The 16,367-nt window shown below is 44.6% G+C and overlaps 1 protein-coding gene across 1 annotated transcript in view; it reads left to right on the forward strand.

Moving 5' to 3' along the window:
- Positions 1 to 13,270: 13,270 nt before the first annotated feature.
- The window catches only part of LOC119349956, a 15,806-nt gene continuing 12,709 nt past the window's right edge, over positions 13,271 to 16,367 (forward strand). Inside the window, exons 1-2 of the mRNA XM_037618036.1 lie at positions 13,271 to 13,429; positions 13,729 to 13,790. Coding sequence (XP_037473933.1) covers positions 13,271 to 13,429; positions 13,729 to 13,790 — 221 coding nt within the window. The remainder of the gene's footprint in view (positions 13,430 to 13,728; positions 13,791 to 16,367) is intronic.

Genomic DNA, 16,367 nt, shown 5'->3' on the forward strand with positions numbered 1-16,367 from the left:
TTATCTCAATGGATTGCTGATCATCGGGCAAGTCCATCAAAGTCCATGCTTTGTTCTGATATATGGATACTATCTCGGATTTCATGGCTTCTAACCATTTGTCGGAATTCGGGCCCACCATCGCTTCTCCATAGCTCGTAGGTTCATTGTTGTCTAGCAACATGACCTTCAAGACAGGATCACCTTACCACTCCGAAGTAGTACGTGTCCTTGTCGTCCTACGAGGTTTGGTAGTGACTTGATCCGAAGTTTCATGATCAATATCATAAGCTTCCACTTCAATTGGTGTAGGTGCCACAGGAACAACTTCCTGTGCCCTGCCACACACTAGTTGAAGAGACAGTTCAGTAACCTCATCAAGTCTCCACCATCCTCCCACTCAACTCTTTCGAGAGAAACCTTTCCTCGAGAAAGGACCCGATTCAAGAAACAATCCATATTGCTTTCGGATCTGAATTAGGAGGTTTACCCAACTGTTTTGGGTGTCCTATGAAGATGCATTTTATCCGCTTTGGGTTCGAGCTTAATCCTGAAACTTTTTCACATAAGCGTCGCAGCCCCAAACCTTTAAGAAACGACAACTTAGGTTTCTCTAAACCATAACTCATACGGTGTCATCTCATCGAATTACGTGGTGCCCTATTTAAAGTGAATGTGGTTGTCTCTAATGCCTAACCCATGAACAATAGTGGTAATTCGATAAGAGACATCATGGTACGCACCATATCCAATAGGGTGCAACTATGATGTTCGGACACACCATCACACTATGGTGTTCCAGGCGGTATTAATTGCGAAACAATTTCCACAATGTCTTAATTGTGTGCCAAAACTCGTAACTCAGATATTCATCTCTATGATCATATCATAGACATTTTATCCTCTTGTCACAATGATCTTTTACTTCACTCTGAAATTACTTGAACCATTCAATAATTCAGACTTGTGTTTCATCAAGCAAATATTCTCAACATCTACTCGAATCATCTGTGAAGTAAGAACATAACGATATTCACTGCATGCCTCAGCACTTATTGGACTGCACACATCAAAATGTGTTACTTCCAACAAGTTGCTATCTTGTTCCATCTTATTGAAACCGAGGCTTTTCAGTCATCTTGCCTATGTGGTATGATTTGCATATCTCAAGTGATTCAAAATCAAGTGAGTCCGAACGGTCCATTTGCATGGAGTTTCTTCATGCATATACACCAATAGACATGGTTCGCATGTCTCAAACTTTTCAAAAACGAGTGAGTCCAAAGATCCATCAACATGGAGCTTCTTCATGCCTTTTATACCATTATGACTTACATGGCAGTGCCACAAGTAAGTGGTACTATCATTACTATCTTATATCTTTTGGCATGAAAATGTGTATCACTACGATCGAGATTCAATAAACCATTCAGGTTTAATACTAATCTTGATGGTAGAGGGAGCGTGCGATGCTCGATCATATCAACATTGGAAATACTTCGAACACATATCGTCAGCTCACCTTTAGCTAGTCTCCGTTTTATTCCGTAGCTTTTATTTCGAGTTACTAACACTTAGCAACCGAACCGGTATCTAATACCCTGGTGCTACTAGGAGTACTAGTAAAGTACACATTAACATAATGTATATCCAATATACTTCTATCGACCTTGCCAGCCTTCTCATCTACCAAGTATTTAGGGTAATGTTGCTCCAGTGGTTGTTCCCCTTATTACAGAAGCACTTAGTCTCGGGTTTGGGTTCAACCTTGGGTTTCTTCACTAGAGCAGCAGCTGAATTGCCGTTTCATGAAGTATCCCTTTGTTCCCTTGCCCTTCTTGAAACTAGTGGTTTCACCAACCATCAACAATTGATGCTCCTTCTTGATTTCTACTTTTGCGGTGTCAAACATCGTGAATACCTCAAGGATCATCATATCTATCCCTGATATGTTATAGTTCATCACAAAGCTCTAGCAGCTTGGTGGCAATGACTTTTGGAGAAAACATCACTATCTCATCTGGAAGATTAACTCCCACTCGATTCAAGTGATTGTTGCACTCAGACAATCTGAGCACAAGCTCAACGATTGAGCTTTTCTCCCTTAGTTTGTAGGCTAAGAAAATCGTCGGAGGTCTCATACCTCTTGACGTGGGCACGAGCCTGAAATCCCAATTTCAGCCCTTGAAACATCTCATATGTTCCGCGACATTTCGAAAAACATCTTTACTGCCTCAACTCTAAACCGTTTAACTGAACTATCACGTAGTTATCAAAACGTGTATGTCCGATGTTCATAACATCCACAAACGACATTTTGGGGTTCAGCACACTGAGCGGTGCACTAAGGACATAAGCTTTCTACTGTCCGCATAATCGCTACTTTCAACTTTATTTCCTCTAGGAACATAACTAAAAAGTAGAACTATAGCGCGAGCTATGACATAATTTGCAAAAGGTATTTTGACTATGTTCAGGATAATTAAGCTCATCTTATGAACTCCCACTTAGATAGACATCCCTCTGGTCATCTAAGTGATCACATGATCCGAGTCAACTAGGCCGTGTCCGATCATCACGTGAGACAGACTAGTTAACGTCGGTGAACATCTTCATGTTGATCGTATCTACTATACGACTCATGCTCGACCTTTCGGTCTCCGTGTTCCGAGGACATGTCTGCACATGCTAGGCTCGTCAAGTTAACCCTAAGTGTTTTCGCTGTGTAAAACTGTCTTACACCCGTTGTATGTGAACGTAAGAATCCATCACACCCGATCATCACGTGGTGCTTAGATGCGACGAACTGTAGCAACGGTGCACAGTTAGGGGAGAACACTTCTTGAAATTTTGTAAGGGATCATCTTATTTACTACCGTCGTCCTAAGTAAACAAGATGCATAAACATGATAAACATCACATGCAATCAAATAGAGTAGTGACATGATATGGCCAATATCATATAGCTCCTTTGATCTTCATCTTCGGGGCTCCATGATCATCTTGTCACCGGCTTGACACCATGATCTCCATCATCATGATCTCCATCATCGTGTCTTCATGAAGTTGTCACGCCAACGACTACTTCTACTTCTATGACTAACGCGTTTAGCAATAAAGTAAAGTAGTTTACATGGCGTTCTTCAATGACACGCAGGTCATACAAAAAATAAAGACAACTCCTATGGCTCCTGCCGGTTGTCATACTCATCGACATGCAAGTCGTGAATCCTATTACAAGAACATGATCAATCTCATACATTACATATATCATTCATCACATCCTTTTGGCCATATCACATCACATAGCATACCCTGCAAAAACAAGTTAGACGTCCTCTAATTGTTGTTGCATGTTTTACGTGGCTGCTATGGGTTTCTAGCAAGAACGTTTCTTACCTACGCAAGACCACAACGTGATATGCCAATTGCTATTTACCCTTCATAAGGACCCTTTTCATCGAATCCGTTCCGACTAAAGTGGGAGAGACAGGCACCCGCTAGCCACCTTATGCACCAAGTGCATGTCAATCGGTGGAACCTGTCTCACGTAAGAGTACGTGTAAGGTCGGTCCGGGCCGCTTCATCCCACAATACCGTCGAAACAAGATTGGACTAGTAACGGTAAGCATATTGAACAACATCAACGCCCACAACTACTTTGTGTTCTACTCGTGCAAAGAATCTACGCAATAGACCTAGCTCATGATGCCACTGTTGGGGAACGTAGCAGAAATTCAAAAATTTTCCTACGTAACACCAAGATCTATCTATGGAGAGACCAGCAACGAGTAGAAAGGGGAGTGCATCTACATACCCTTGTAGATCGCTAAGCGGAAGCGTTCAAGTGAACAGGGTTGATGGAGTCGTACTCGTCGTGATTCAAATCACCGATGATCAAGTGCCGAACGGACGGCACCTCCGCGTTCAACACACGTACAGCCCGGTGACGTCTCCCACGCCTTGATCCAGCAAGGAGAGAGGGAGAGGTTGAGGAAGACTCCATCCAACAGCAGCACAACGGCGTGGTGGTGGTGGAGGAGCGTGGCAATCCCGCAGGGCTTCGCCAAGCACCATGGGAGAGGAGAAGAACTTGGGAGAGAGGGAGGGGCTGCACCAAAGGCATAAGGTGTGTTTGGGAGGCCCTCCTACCCCACTATATATAGGGATCCCAAGGGGGGGTGCGCCAGCCCCTAGGAGATCCAATCTCCAAGGGGGCGGCGGCCAGGGGAGGAGTCCTCCCCCCCCCCAAGGCACCTAGGAGGTGCCTTCCCCTGCTGGGACTCTTCCTTTAGGGTTTCCCCAGGCGCATGGGCCTCTTGGGGCTGGTTCCCTTGGCCCATGTAGGCCAAGGCGCACCCCCTACAGCCCATGTGGCCCCCCGGGGCAGGTGGCCCCACCCGGTGGGCCCCCGGGACCCTTCCGGTGGTCCCGGTACAATACCGATGACCCCGAAACTTGTCCCGATGGCCGAAACAGGACTTCCTATATATAAATCTTTACCTCCGGACCATTCCGGAACTCCTCGTGACGTCCGGGATCTCATCCGGGACTCCGAACAACATTCGGTAACCACATACAAGCTTCCTTTATAACCCTAGCGTCATCGAACCTTAAGTGTGTAGACCCTATGGGTTCGGGAGACATGCAGACATGACCGAGACGTTCTCCGGTCAATAACCAACAGCGGGATCTGGATACCCATGTTGGCTCCCACATGTTCCACGATGATCTCATCGGATGAACCACGATGTCAAGGACTCAATCGATCCCGTATACAATTCCCTTTGTCTAGCGGTATGTTACTTGCCCGAGATTCGATCGTCGGTATACCGATACCTTGTTCAATCTCGTTACCGGCAAGTCACTTTACTCGTTCCGTAACACATCATCCCGTGATCAACTCCTTGGTCACATTGCGCATATGATGATGTCCTACCGAGTGGGCCCAGAGATACCTCTCCGTTTACACGGAGTGACAAATCCCAGTCTCGATCCGCATAAAACAATAGATACTTTCGGAGATACCTGTAGTGCACCTTTATAGTCACCCAGTTACGTTGTGACGTTTGATACACCCAAAGCACTCCTACGGTATCCAGGAATTACACGATCTCATGGTCAAAGGAAGAGATACTTGACATTGGCAAAGCTCTAGCAAATGAACTACACGATCTTTTGTGCTAGTCTTAGGATTGGGTCTTGTCCATCACATCATTCTCCTAATGATGTGATCCCGTTATCAACGACATCCAATGTCCATAGCCAGGAAACCATGACTATCTGTTGATCACAACGAGCTAGTCAACTAGAGGCTCACTAGGGACATATTGTGGTCTATGTATTCACACGTGTATTACGATTTCCGGATAATACAGTTATAGCATGAATAAAAGACAATTATCATGAACAAGGAAATATAATAATAACACTTTTATTATTGCCTCTAGGGCATATTTCCAACAGTTCGACCAGACGTAAAAGGGGAAGCTTGTTGGCGCAGTGGTAGTTGGAATTGTGCGCTAGGAAAAAGGGCCAAGCAGTATCTCCTGCCAGTGTGGGCCCGCGACATAGCTGAGAAGTTAGTGGGCTACCATGTGTCGGAGGAGACCCTGCTACGGGCGGAGCGGAGCGGCATCGTGCTGTCGAGCAGGCTCGAGTGGTGTTACCATAGTCTTGACTTAGTGTTGAGTCTAGTTAGGTCTCGCCAGGAATGGAGAGTCTAATAGCTATGCTAGTTAATTAGACAGGGTACTCATTTCTGTTAGCAATTTGTTACTGTATTGAACGTAGCACATGACGTGTATCTTTCTTAGAGCGAGATATCTACCCTACGCCATGCGCGCACCACTGCTTTCCTGTGTGGTGGTATGCAGAAACCCACACACGCTCCTTCATTTTTTTTTCTAAAAGAGGGTTTGCCCCGGCCTCTGCATCAAATAGATGCATACGGCCATATTATTGATAAGCAAAAGTTTCAACAAAAGTCTCGCAGTCTCAAACAAAGGAACAAGTGCTCAAAAAAGAGCACGAAAACAAAAAAAGACGGCCACAACCGGCAGGCAAAAAACAGATAGAAAACTAAACACCTATCCTATTACATGACCGCCATTCAAACCGGTTGAAGATATCCTGTGCTACCGTCTTCCATCGCATAGATCCAGTAACCAAAAGCTCCCTGGCCCCCGTCGGAGTGAGTAGCAACCACATACGAATGAGTATAGTGGCCGTGAAGATAACCTGCAAGAAATGAATATTTGTTGTTCTGTTAAAAAACAAATCGTTTCTGCAGTGCCAAATTGCCCATAGTAAAGCACATACTCCTACACGAATATGTCTCACTGTTACTGCGTCAATCTCATCTAGCCACGTCCTAAATAATGTGTTGATGGAATTCGGAGGAGTTATTTTAAAAGCTATGTGGACCGACCTCCACAAAATCTTTTATCAAATGGCAATTAAGAAAGATGCAGATTGATATAGTTTTTCTTGAATGTTGCAGATTTCAATTGAATGGTGGCATCTTTCATGAGCGGTTCTAGCAATGGAATGATGTTGTTTGAGATATGTAGATATATAGAACCGACTTTGTGTTCATTCGAGTAATGCACATGATTTGGTCATTTAAAAAAAAGGATTACCTCCGGACTCTGCATCAATCGATGCATGCAGCCATATATTACAAATCGAAACAAGGTCTTATGTTTCAAGGAAGCTCAAAATCCGAGCAATAATGGAAAAAAAAAGTCTGTAAAGCGCCACATCCGGCAAGAAAGCACCATATCCGACGATAAAGAACAGGCTACGATGCCTACACACCTACCCTATTATTAGCTCGCCATCCAATTCGGTTGAAGATAGCCCGTGTTACCGTCTCCCACTGATTGCACCCAATAACCAAAAGTTCCTTGAAGTCCGCATGAGTGAGTAACGACCACATACGGATCCAGGTTGTAGCTCTGTAGATAACCTGCAAAACATTAGAGAAGTTTGTTTCATTAAAAATCATATCACTTCTAGTGTTCCACATAGCCCAGAAGAGTGCACATATTCTTATCCGAATATGTTTAGCTATGTGTATGTCCACCTAATCAAGCCACGTCTCAAATAATGTGTTTATGCTCATTGGGGGATGCACGTTATAAGCTATATGAATTGATCGCCATAACAGTTTTGCAAGTGGACACTCGAGAAAGTGGTGTTTAATCGATTCATTTTGGTCATAGAAACAACACCTGGGGTTACCAACCCAATTCCTTTTCATTAGATTATCTTTGATCAAAATGACTCCTTCGTGAACGAACCACATAAATATATTGATATGAAGCAGAACTTTAATCTTCTAGATGTGCAAAGACGTCAATAATGGCCCGGAATCAATTAAGTCTAAATATATGGATTTCAGGAGAAGATTTCATTCGTGGTTAAATTCCAGCTGATTGTATCTGCCTGATCCGAAAGTTGAACATCCATCAACCTACGGATCAGGTGCAACCAAGCATTCCAATGATTCCCCTACAAGGGATCTCCTAAATTGGATATTAAGTGGTACCAAGTTTAATACCGTGGCGACATAATCGTCCTTACGTTGCACAATATTATATAGGGAAGGGTATTGCAAAGCCAGAGGCATCTTCCCTAGCCATGTATCCTCCCAGAATCTAGTAGTGGTACCATTACCAATCAGGAACTTCACCCGTGGGAAGAAAGTTCCTCTTGTCTTCATTAACCCCTTCCAAAAGGGTGAGTCTGTTGGCCTTGCATTTACCTGGGCCGAAATCTTAGGGTGTAGGTATTTATTTTGCAATATTTGTACCCACATGCCCTTGGTCTCAGTAGATAGTCTGTATAGCAATTTGCTAAGCAAACATCTGTTCTTTACCTCTAAATTTTTGATCCCTAACCCACCCTAGTCTTTTGGTCTACACGTAATATCTCATCTAGCTAGTCTATGTTTCTTCTTGGCCTCATCACTTTGCTAGAAGAATTGGGACCTGTAAAAGTCTAATCTTTTCCGCAACCCTACCGGTACTTCAAAGAAAGATAGGAGGAACATCGGCAAACTCATTAAAATCGAGTTAATCAAAATCAGCCGACCTCCGTATAACATTAGCTTGCCCTTCCGGCAGCTTAATTTTTTTTCAAATCTATCTCCTATACATTTACATTCTTTGTTCGTTAACAGTCTATGATGAATTGGGATCCCTAGATAACTAATGGTAAGGATCCCATTTCACAACCGAACAAGTTTCTGTAATTGTCTTGTTCTTATTTAGCTCTCCCAAAGCAGAACAGTTCACTTTTATTGAAGTTGATTTTTAGCCCAAACAGTTCTCAAAAAAGCATAAAATAAGCTTCATGTTCCTAGCTTTTGCAAGATCGTGTTCCATGAATATAATAGTATCATCCGTGTATTGTAGGACCGTCTCTACAAGATGGGGGACGAGTCCTCCAACTTGGTCACTCTCTTTAGCCCGACTAATAAGTACTGCCAACATATCCGCTACAATGTTAAACAACACTGGAGACATGGAATCCCCCTATCGTAGCCCCTTAGAAATAATGACATGTGTCATCATTGACCTTTATCCCGACACTACCTTTCTGTATGAATGAATCCACCTGAGATCTCCAAGTTGCATTGAACCCCTTCATACGTAAGGCTTGCTGTAGGAAGTGCCATTTGACCTTATCATACGCTTTTTCAAAATCCACTTCAAAGATGACACCATCTAGTTTCTTCGAATGGATTTCGTGCAACGTTTCATGTAGAACTACAACCCCTTCTAGGATTTGTCGTCCTGGCATGAAAGCAGTTTGAGTTGGTCATGGTCAGAAGTATATGGAGAGCATAGAAGGAGATCTCCAAATCACTAGACTGAGACATCACAACAGTTTCACTTTCTTCAAAAGTCAGTTGCATGAAGTGGATGTTCTGGCAAATCTGCTTTATCTTGTGATACATATGATGGATGCAAACAGGTATCTCGTGAACATTTGATGCATTCTCCTCCAACCGAACAGAATGTCATTCTTTTCATAGCTACTACTTCCTAGGAAAGAGATTGATAACCAATATGCAAGTCAAACAGTCACATGATTTTGTACTGTACTCACGTACGTGGTACAAATCATGTGAGTGTTTCCTAGATGGCTTGCTCACACCTCTCATATGATTCTGCAGTAGACTTTGTTTTCAGAAGAAGAGATGTATGAGAGTCCTATATATACCTTCTACCCTAGCTAGGATACATAATTAAGTGAGTAGGATATGAATACTAATTTATCTATATTTTTATCCAGCTTCAAATCATGTGAAATATTGGAGGAAAACAAAAATATCATGGTAAAAATTACTGGCTGTAAATCGATATTGGCTCGTGATATTGAAAATAGAGAGTTGCCAGTGGTTCCAGCTACTGTTCTATTAGATACTTGAATTGAAAACCATTTCTGAACCCCAGATCACTAAGTCCTGGATCTCTCAGCAAATGGCGCCTAAGTGCAAATAAGTCGTACTCTTCAGTAGCACTGCTTTCTTTCTTCAGCTCTCTCCCGCAGGGCTCTGTCCATTTGGATACCAGTACTTATACAACATAAACATTGCATTGCTTCTGTGTGGAGGGCATTAAACATGAACCATGTTTGCCTGCACCTGCAACTAGAGCTTCCTTTCTTGCTTTACCTACAGTCAGTAGAAAGAAAATATCTATGCGCATTTATATTTCTATAAACTAAAAAATATATAAAATCAGGTTGGTGACCATGTCCATATTACACTTAAAATACTTCAGCATGCTTTGATCTGTACAGGTGGACAATATGAGATCCTTCAAAAGATAGTAATATTTGTTATGTAAGAATGTTGCAGCTCTACTTCCTGGACGGCGGAGCACCGGCGGATTAATACATTGGAGGGGTTGTCTACTTCGACTGTTGATTGGCGGATCATCTTTGAAAAATTCTCGCGCTTGTGTGGAATAATCTAGCTGCGTGAATCGTCACGCTTAACTGAAAAACTACATTGCTTCATCTACTCTGCTAGTCGGTGAGATTATCGTTACCCGTCGTTTTCATAGTGTTGCTGGGTGTGATTGTGTAGTATAATTTTTTTGTTGCATAGCACGTTCCCATACACCTTCTCCAAGTCAACCTCAACCAATATTTCTTCCCCTTCCACAAAATCTTACGGTCCGTACAAAATTGGCCCATCCTTTTGCTAGCTCTCCTTCCTGATCGGCAGTGTATCTAGACTCGCCACCACAGAGCCCTATCAGTATCACCTTCTATTGGCTTCGAGCATGGAGAGCCCCTTGATATCGCCCCACCGGTTCCAATTTTACCTTGGACACCTCTCATGCGATCTCCGTCGTGATCACCTGCATCGACTTCGCGAACCTCGTCATTGTCTTGAAGATCCGGAATGGTGGCTTGCTTTGATCAGGTAGAACATGTGTCTTGGTGTCTGATCCTCCATGAACCATAGCCCCCGGTAATATGGGCCGTGACCACCATGCCACATTCCTTGGAGGAGGGGTTAGATAAGGGGTTGGCGTTGGACTCCCATCATCAACCGATACCTGGACTCCCTTTTGGTTTTTTCACAAATTGATCTGCAGCATGGTCATACATGGAAAAATAGCTGGTGGGAGCCGAGCCCTGGTCAGGTGTCGGTGGGGTTGGCGGGCGATTGCCCCAGAATCGCCTGACCCTAACCCCATCATTGGGTGTCGTTTGGCGATCAACCATGGATGGATCTGGAACAAAACATCTATTGTTGAAAACAATGATGATACAATACATTGTTGCTAACATAGACAGCTCGAGCATAACTGGGTAACCACTACTGCCATTTAGCATCATCAAAGCTACAACTAGCCTACAAACCCAAAAGCATGAGGAGGGATGTACGTGACGATGGCCTCAACATTATCATCATGTCATCGCTACACGTCCAAACCATCTCAGGAGATAATGCTAGACAAGAAGGCAAGTCATAGATGACTATGCCGGCTGCCCGCTTATCTGGCTCTCCTCCTCGCCCGAGCTCAGACCACTTGACCAGTGTAGAAGGCTTGAGCTAATCAATATCTTGCGAGTAACATGTATAGATGAATCATGAACAATTAATAATGAGCGTAGAATTTTAATTAGAGAGAAGGCTTAAGGCAAACCAGACTTTGAATTAATAAAGTCATCAATCGACAAAGAGATTACCACCTATAGCTTATAAAAAAACCGAAAACAGCAAAAAGATACAAGGTGCTGAGCAATGCTAGTAGGCTCCACCCAAACTACAAGGAAATGTGAGAAAAATATGGCACACAATAGCTTGGATGATGCAGCCCTCCAGTTTGAACAATCAGCGAACTGAGAGACCAAGCCATTGAGGGAAGGAAGTTATAGGTGGAGAGGCGCTCATGTCATCTCCATGGGCTTTGGATAACACGGTGGCATCCTCCTCCATCACTGAAACGGGGTCCCTACCCCTAGCGCTAGCACGAAAGCTTCCGGCCCATCGGAAAATGGAGACATTGCCATCCAGAAGACCAAACTAGATCACCAACACCATGCTGCAACTAGCACACCAAAGGGGGCTTAGGCATTGATAGGGGCCTCCACATGAGAAGAAGGCAAATAAAGATGGGATGCTAAAGACACATCATCAGAGGAAGGAGGACGCCGAGCCCAGAGGCGACACCTAGTCCGCGAGGAAAGCATAGAGCTTTGCCATCCACAAATGGCCAAGGAGCACCAAAAGAGGCCGAACAGTAGTGACCTTGCACATAGAAACACTGGTGGGCGGGCTCCGACCAAGCCACCATGGACCTCCATACATATAGAAAAGCAAACATCTACCTTCCTCTGATGGAACCCCCATGGGGCTGACAACGCGCGTAGCACCGTTGCCGCCCAATTCGGACATGATCTAGGTTTTCACCCAGCACACAAGAAGTGCGGATGAGGAAGGAGAAGGGGACAACATGGATGATGGCTACAATAAGCAGGGTGACGCCCATGGGTGTCACTACTGTCGTGGTCAGCACAGTTATTCTCAGATTTCTCTGGTGCATGAACCACCAACTTCGGTGACCGAGGGCCACCAGAGGCAAGATTCGGCGGAGGCTACCAAGATTGAAGATGATGGATGGCTCTAGATCTGGTTCAGCCTCCACCAAGAAGACCCGCTACACAGGTGCCACCTAACACCATCTCACCTACCCCGCGGCCGAGGAGGATGGCTAGCATCGACATGCATAGTCGTTGTAGTTCCTCACCGTAAGCTTCCTTGGCTAACGTGCGTGCACCGTGATCCCTCCGGTGGAAACAATTGGGAGATTCGAGATTGAGGGCGCAGGTGGCAGCGCCAGGGTTGAGCTGCCCGAATCGTCCCGAAGACAGCGACGCTGGGGGCGGAGGGGTTTTCTGCATTCACCTACACAGTCTTGTGAATTCCTGTAGACTTTTTTAGGCCAAGCAAAAATGAATTTAAGTGCTAACTCTACTCAACCCACTGTTAAAAAGTACACCATGGGAAGAAATTCCTACTAATACATTATTGAAAATTCCATATAAAAACTCCTGAACAATTATTGCATGGTTCAGTAACCGCGAAACTTCTTACAAGAGTGCAAGACAGCTGTATCGAAACAAATAACACCAATCTGAAATTAGTTACTAGGTAGTCTACACTAATATTAAAAGAGCAAACTAAAACTCCCCTAAAGCCACACAACAAACTGTCCACAAGATAACCATGACCCTCCGATCAAATCACGTTAAACATATCCTATTGCCCATGTTACATCAATGATTTGTCAACCAAATCAACGACCGAGATCAAATGTTCTGCCAAGGCACACACAGTGGTCTGCCAATTCTCTCCGCGTCCCCCACCCGTAACACACGGATCTATTCTACCCGCCCGGCCGCCTCCATCGTTCCCCACCCCTCCCTCCTCTCTCCTCCTCACGGCCGCTGCAGGGTGCTGCCGAGCATGCTTGGCCTGCGTCGGTGGAGTCGGGGTCGCTCCCCTCCCTCGAGAAGTGTCGACGCAACGGGCTGGGCTTGCGTTGGCGGTGCCGGCTTTCCTCTCCTCTGATGAGCGGCGGCGACGGCACGGGACGCAGTGGGCCTGACCCACGTCGGCGACAATGTGGTCCCTCTCCTCCATCGAGCGGCAGCGGCGCGGGATGTAGTGGGCCCGGCCTGCATCGGCGGTGGCGGTGGCGGGATCCATCTCCTCCCTCAAGCAGCAGCGGCTTGGGACACAGTGGGCTTGGACGGAAAGATGGATTTCTCCGGGGTATTCGATTCCTGGCCTCTGTTCCTCGACCTCGCGTCAGGGACGCATATGCCCATCCGGTCGTTCCTCCTCATGGTCAGCGGTGCAGATGCGGCCGCTGTCGTTCCTCGCACAGACGATGGTACGGAACTCCTCTACGCGACGGTGAGACGCACGATGTAGCCTTCTGCCCTCGAGCACCATCTGCCCTCGAGCACCATGGCAGCACGCCGTGTGAACGTCCCAGGGAGGCATACTGTTAGGGGTTGCACCATGTAGTGTGTGGATACCCACCAAATGTTCGATGTGTTCCCCTAATTGACCTCTCTCTGTAGCTAGCCCTCTGTATTTCAGTCTCTCCCTGCTCTCCATGTCTTGCGTCATCCATATATGATCTTATTTTGTTTCAGTTTTTTTGCTAGATTTAACACTGTCATTTGTATAAGACTTTAAATGTTATCCAGGTGGAACCATTGAAAGGGAGCACACAAAGCTGCAGAGGCACAACTCCAAAGGACACAGCACGGTGATGTGTTTCTATATGTTCAGTGTGTCTAGAAACCAACATGCTGACTGCTAAAGTTCTTGCGGGCGTGATTGCTTTAATTTTAGAAGACACTGATGTAACACAAGAAATAGTTACTACTGAAGAAATCATTTCTGCAACACTCAATCTTGAGTCTGCACTTGCTAACATAGATGCACCCAAAACAATGTACTCCTGATTGTAAGCTTGGTAACATCCTCTCGCAGAAAACTTAAATTAGATTCTTTTTACTTCCTAATCTTTACATTTTGCATTTTAATTATTATCCTATATCATATCGTAGGATAATAATGTACTCCTGAAGAACTTTTATCCATTATCGTGAATTTGAAGGTTGCGGACGCACAAGTCTGGGGCTGTATATAGCTAGAGCATGTGCAATCTTTTTCCTTCTGCGAGTTCTAGAGAGAATTTCCCTTTTTCTGTTGCTGCATCAAGATCACTTGAAAAAAAGGTGATTACTTTGAGGCTTCTCTGTAATAGACAAAGTACGTGCTCTTCTAGCCCTAATGTTGCTCTCGGCTCTCCCAGTCCAATGGGAAGTCCCTATGACCTCTGATTATTACGGATTTTTCAATGGAGAGGTTAACCATCTCCTTTTTGTCATCGCATTATGCGCAGCTAATTCTTTACATGAGTGCACCTTAACAAAAGTGCCTTCTAAATTTGATAAAATAAATGTTTACATGAGTGCATCATTTTTCAAACATGCAGGAGAACTGCATTTGAACTTTATAGATAGAAGAAGAAAAGGGCAGAAACCCATACATAGTCCAAATTCCAGAACGAGCTCAACAACCAAACCAAGAAAGAATGAGCGAGGTACATGAAGAACATAAAAAGAGCTACATGAGTGCATATTGTGCAGCTAATTTTTCTTGAAGCATATGTAGAGGGACTTTCCATTTGAGAGAATGAGTTGTAAGAAGGTATATATTGAAATAATCAATACAGATTTACAGTTAGTAAATGTACCATGATATTTTTGTTTTCCTCCAATATTTCAGATGATTTGAAGCTGGATAAAGAGTAAACATATTAGTATCCATATCACGCTCAGTTAATTTGAGATCATAGGGAAGAAGGTATATATAGGACGTCCATACATCCTTAGTCATAGTTAGCTCTTCTTATAAACAAAATAGTGTGAGCAAGCTTTTCAGGGAATATTTATCATATCATGTTTACCGCGTGAGTACACCACAGAATCATGTGACCATTGACTTGCATGTTTAGTTTCCAATCTCTTGCCTAGGAACAAAGTGAACAGGAACATTGTGTTTGGTAGGAGAACTAACACGGGTTAGTATTGAATGACGTTAAATCACCAACTTCACTTAATATGCATTTTACATCAATTAGTTTGGGTCATGCATGTGTTCCATCACGTGATCGGCAGTTAAGAATGGAGAGTGGTTGCATCATGAAAAACATGTGAAATGAAATTTGACTCAATACTAATGTTTAAGATCCCTTTAAAGATCAGAATATGTTAGAAAAAACCCACACAAGACTGTTGGAGGAGGAGAGGCACAAAAAAGCAAATAGTAAAGGGTCATGCTATGCGCCGGTCGATCGGCCAAAATTTCAGTTCCAGCTTCATCGGCATGTGGTTCCAGCAGCACCGACAACCGGTTGCAGCTAGCCACGGTGTCAGTTGAAGTTCTCATGGTGCCACATGACCCTTGTAGGAGTCACCGGTGGTTTTGGTTCGGCGATGACAGAACACCGATGAGGAGGATGGTGAGGAGCCTATCCACACCATAGCAGCAGTGTGTGACCCGTGCGGGCATCCCCTATGCTGCAAAAGCTCGGGAGGGCGGAGGAGCGGTGACAGAGATCCGGTTGAGGGGAGTTCGGCTTTGGTGGTCGCTGGCAAAGAAGAAGAATGGCGAGAAGATAAGTAGGGGATCGATCGGGACGTTTCTGGTCAGAAGATGAGGGAAAAGAAGGGGTGACTTTTGGGTCCAAAAGAGCAATGTTGCGCAAAAGCGATGGAAGGTGAGCATGCGAGACAGCGGTGACCGGCCGAAACTGTGGACGGTCGACCGGATTACATCATTTCCGAATAGTATAGTAAATGACCCTTCTGCTCTAGAAGATCTCAGTTGTGAATAATTTTCTTCCTCCTTGTCTCAAATCACTAACAATAGGGTGGTGTGCTGGCATGTTGGGGGAGGGAGGATTCTCCATCTGTCCACTTCCCTCTAGCATATGGACGCTTGAAACAACAGTGGGGCTCATATCGCCGGAGTTGTTAGAGATAGGATAGGCAAATCAAACGACAAAGAACGGAATCAACATAGAATACATGCGATTTTAATGAGAGGTTATAAACACCGGGGATTTACAACTAATTAACTTATCCGATGCGGTGCCTTACAAGAGGTTATATAATGGCGGTAACCTATGTCAGTACAGATCCGTACCGCAACTCTCCGCTCTGGCCCAAGTCTTCGGCGACGAGCTGGAGCTTCGCTCCGCTCGTCAGAATTCTGTCTTTATCTGTATAGTTGAATTTAGATCACAACACAACAGGAGTCTATCGGCAGGGCA

This window comes from Triticum dicoccoides, chromosome 1B (assembly GCF_002162155.2).
Source record: "Triticum dicoccoides isolate Atlit2015 ecotype Zavitan chromosome 1B, WEW_v2.0, whole genome shotgun sequence".
Classification (NCBI taxonomy): Eukaryota; Viridiplantae; Streptophyta; class Magnoliopsida; order Poales; family Poaceae; genus Triticum; species Triticum dicoccoides.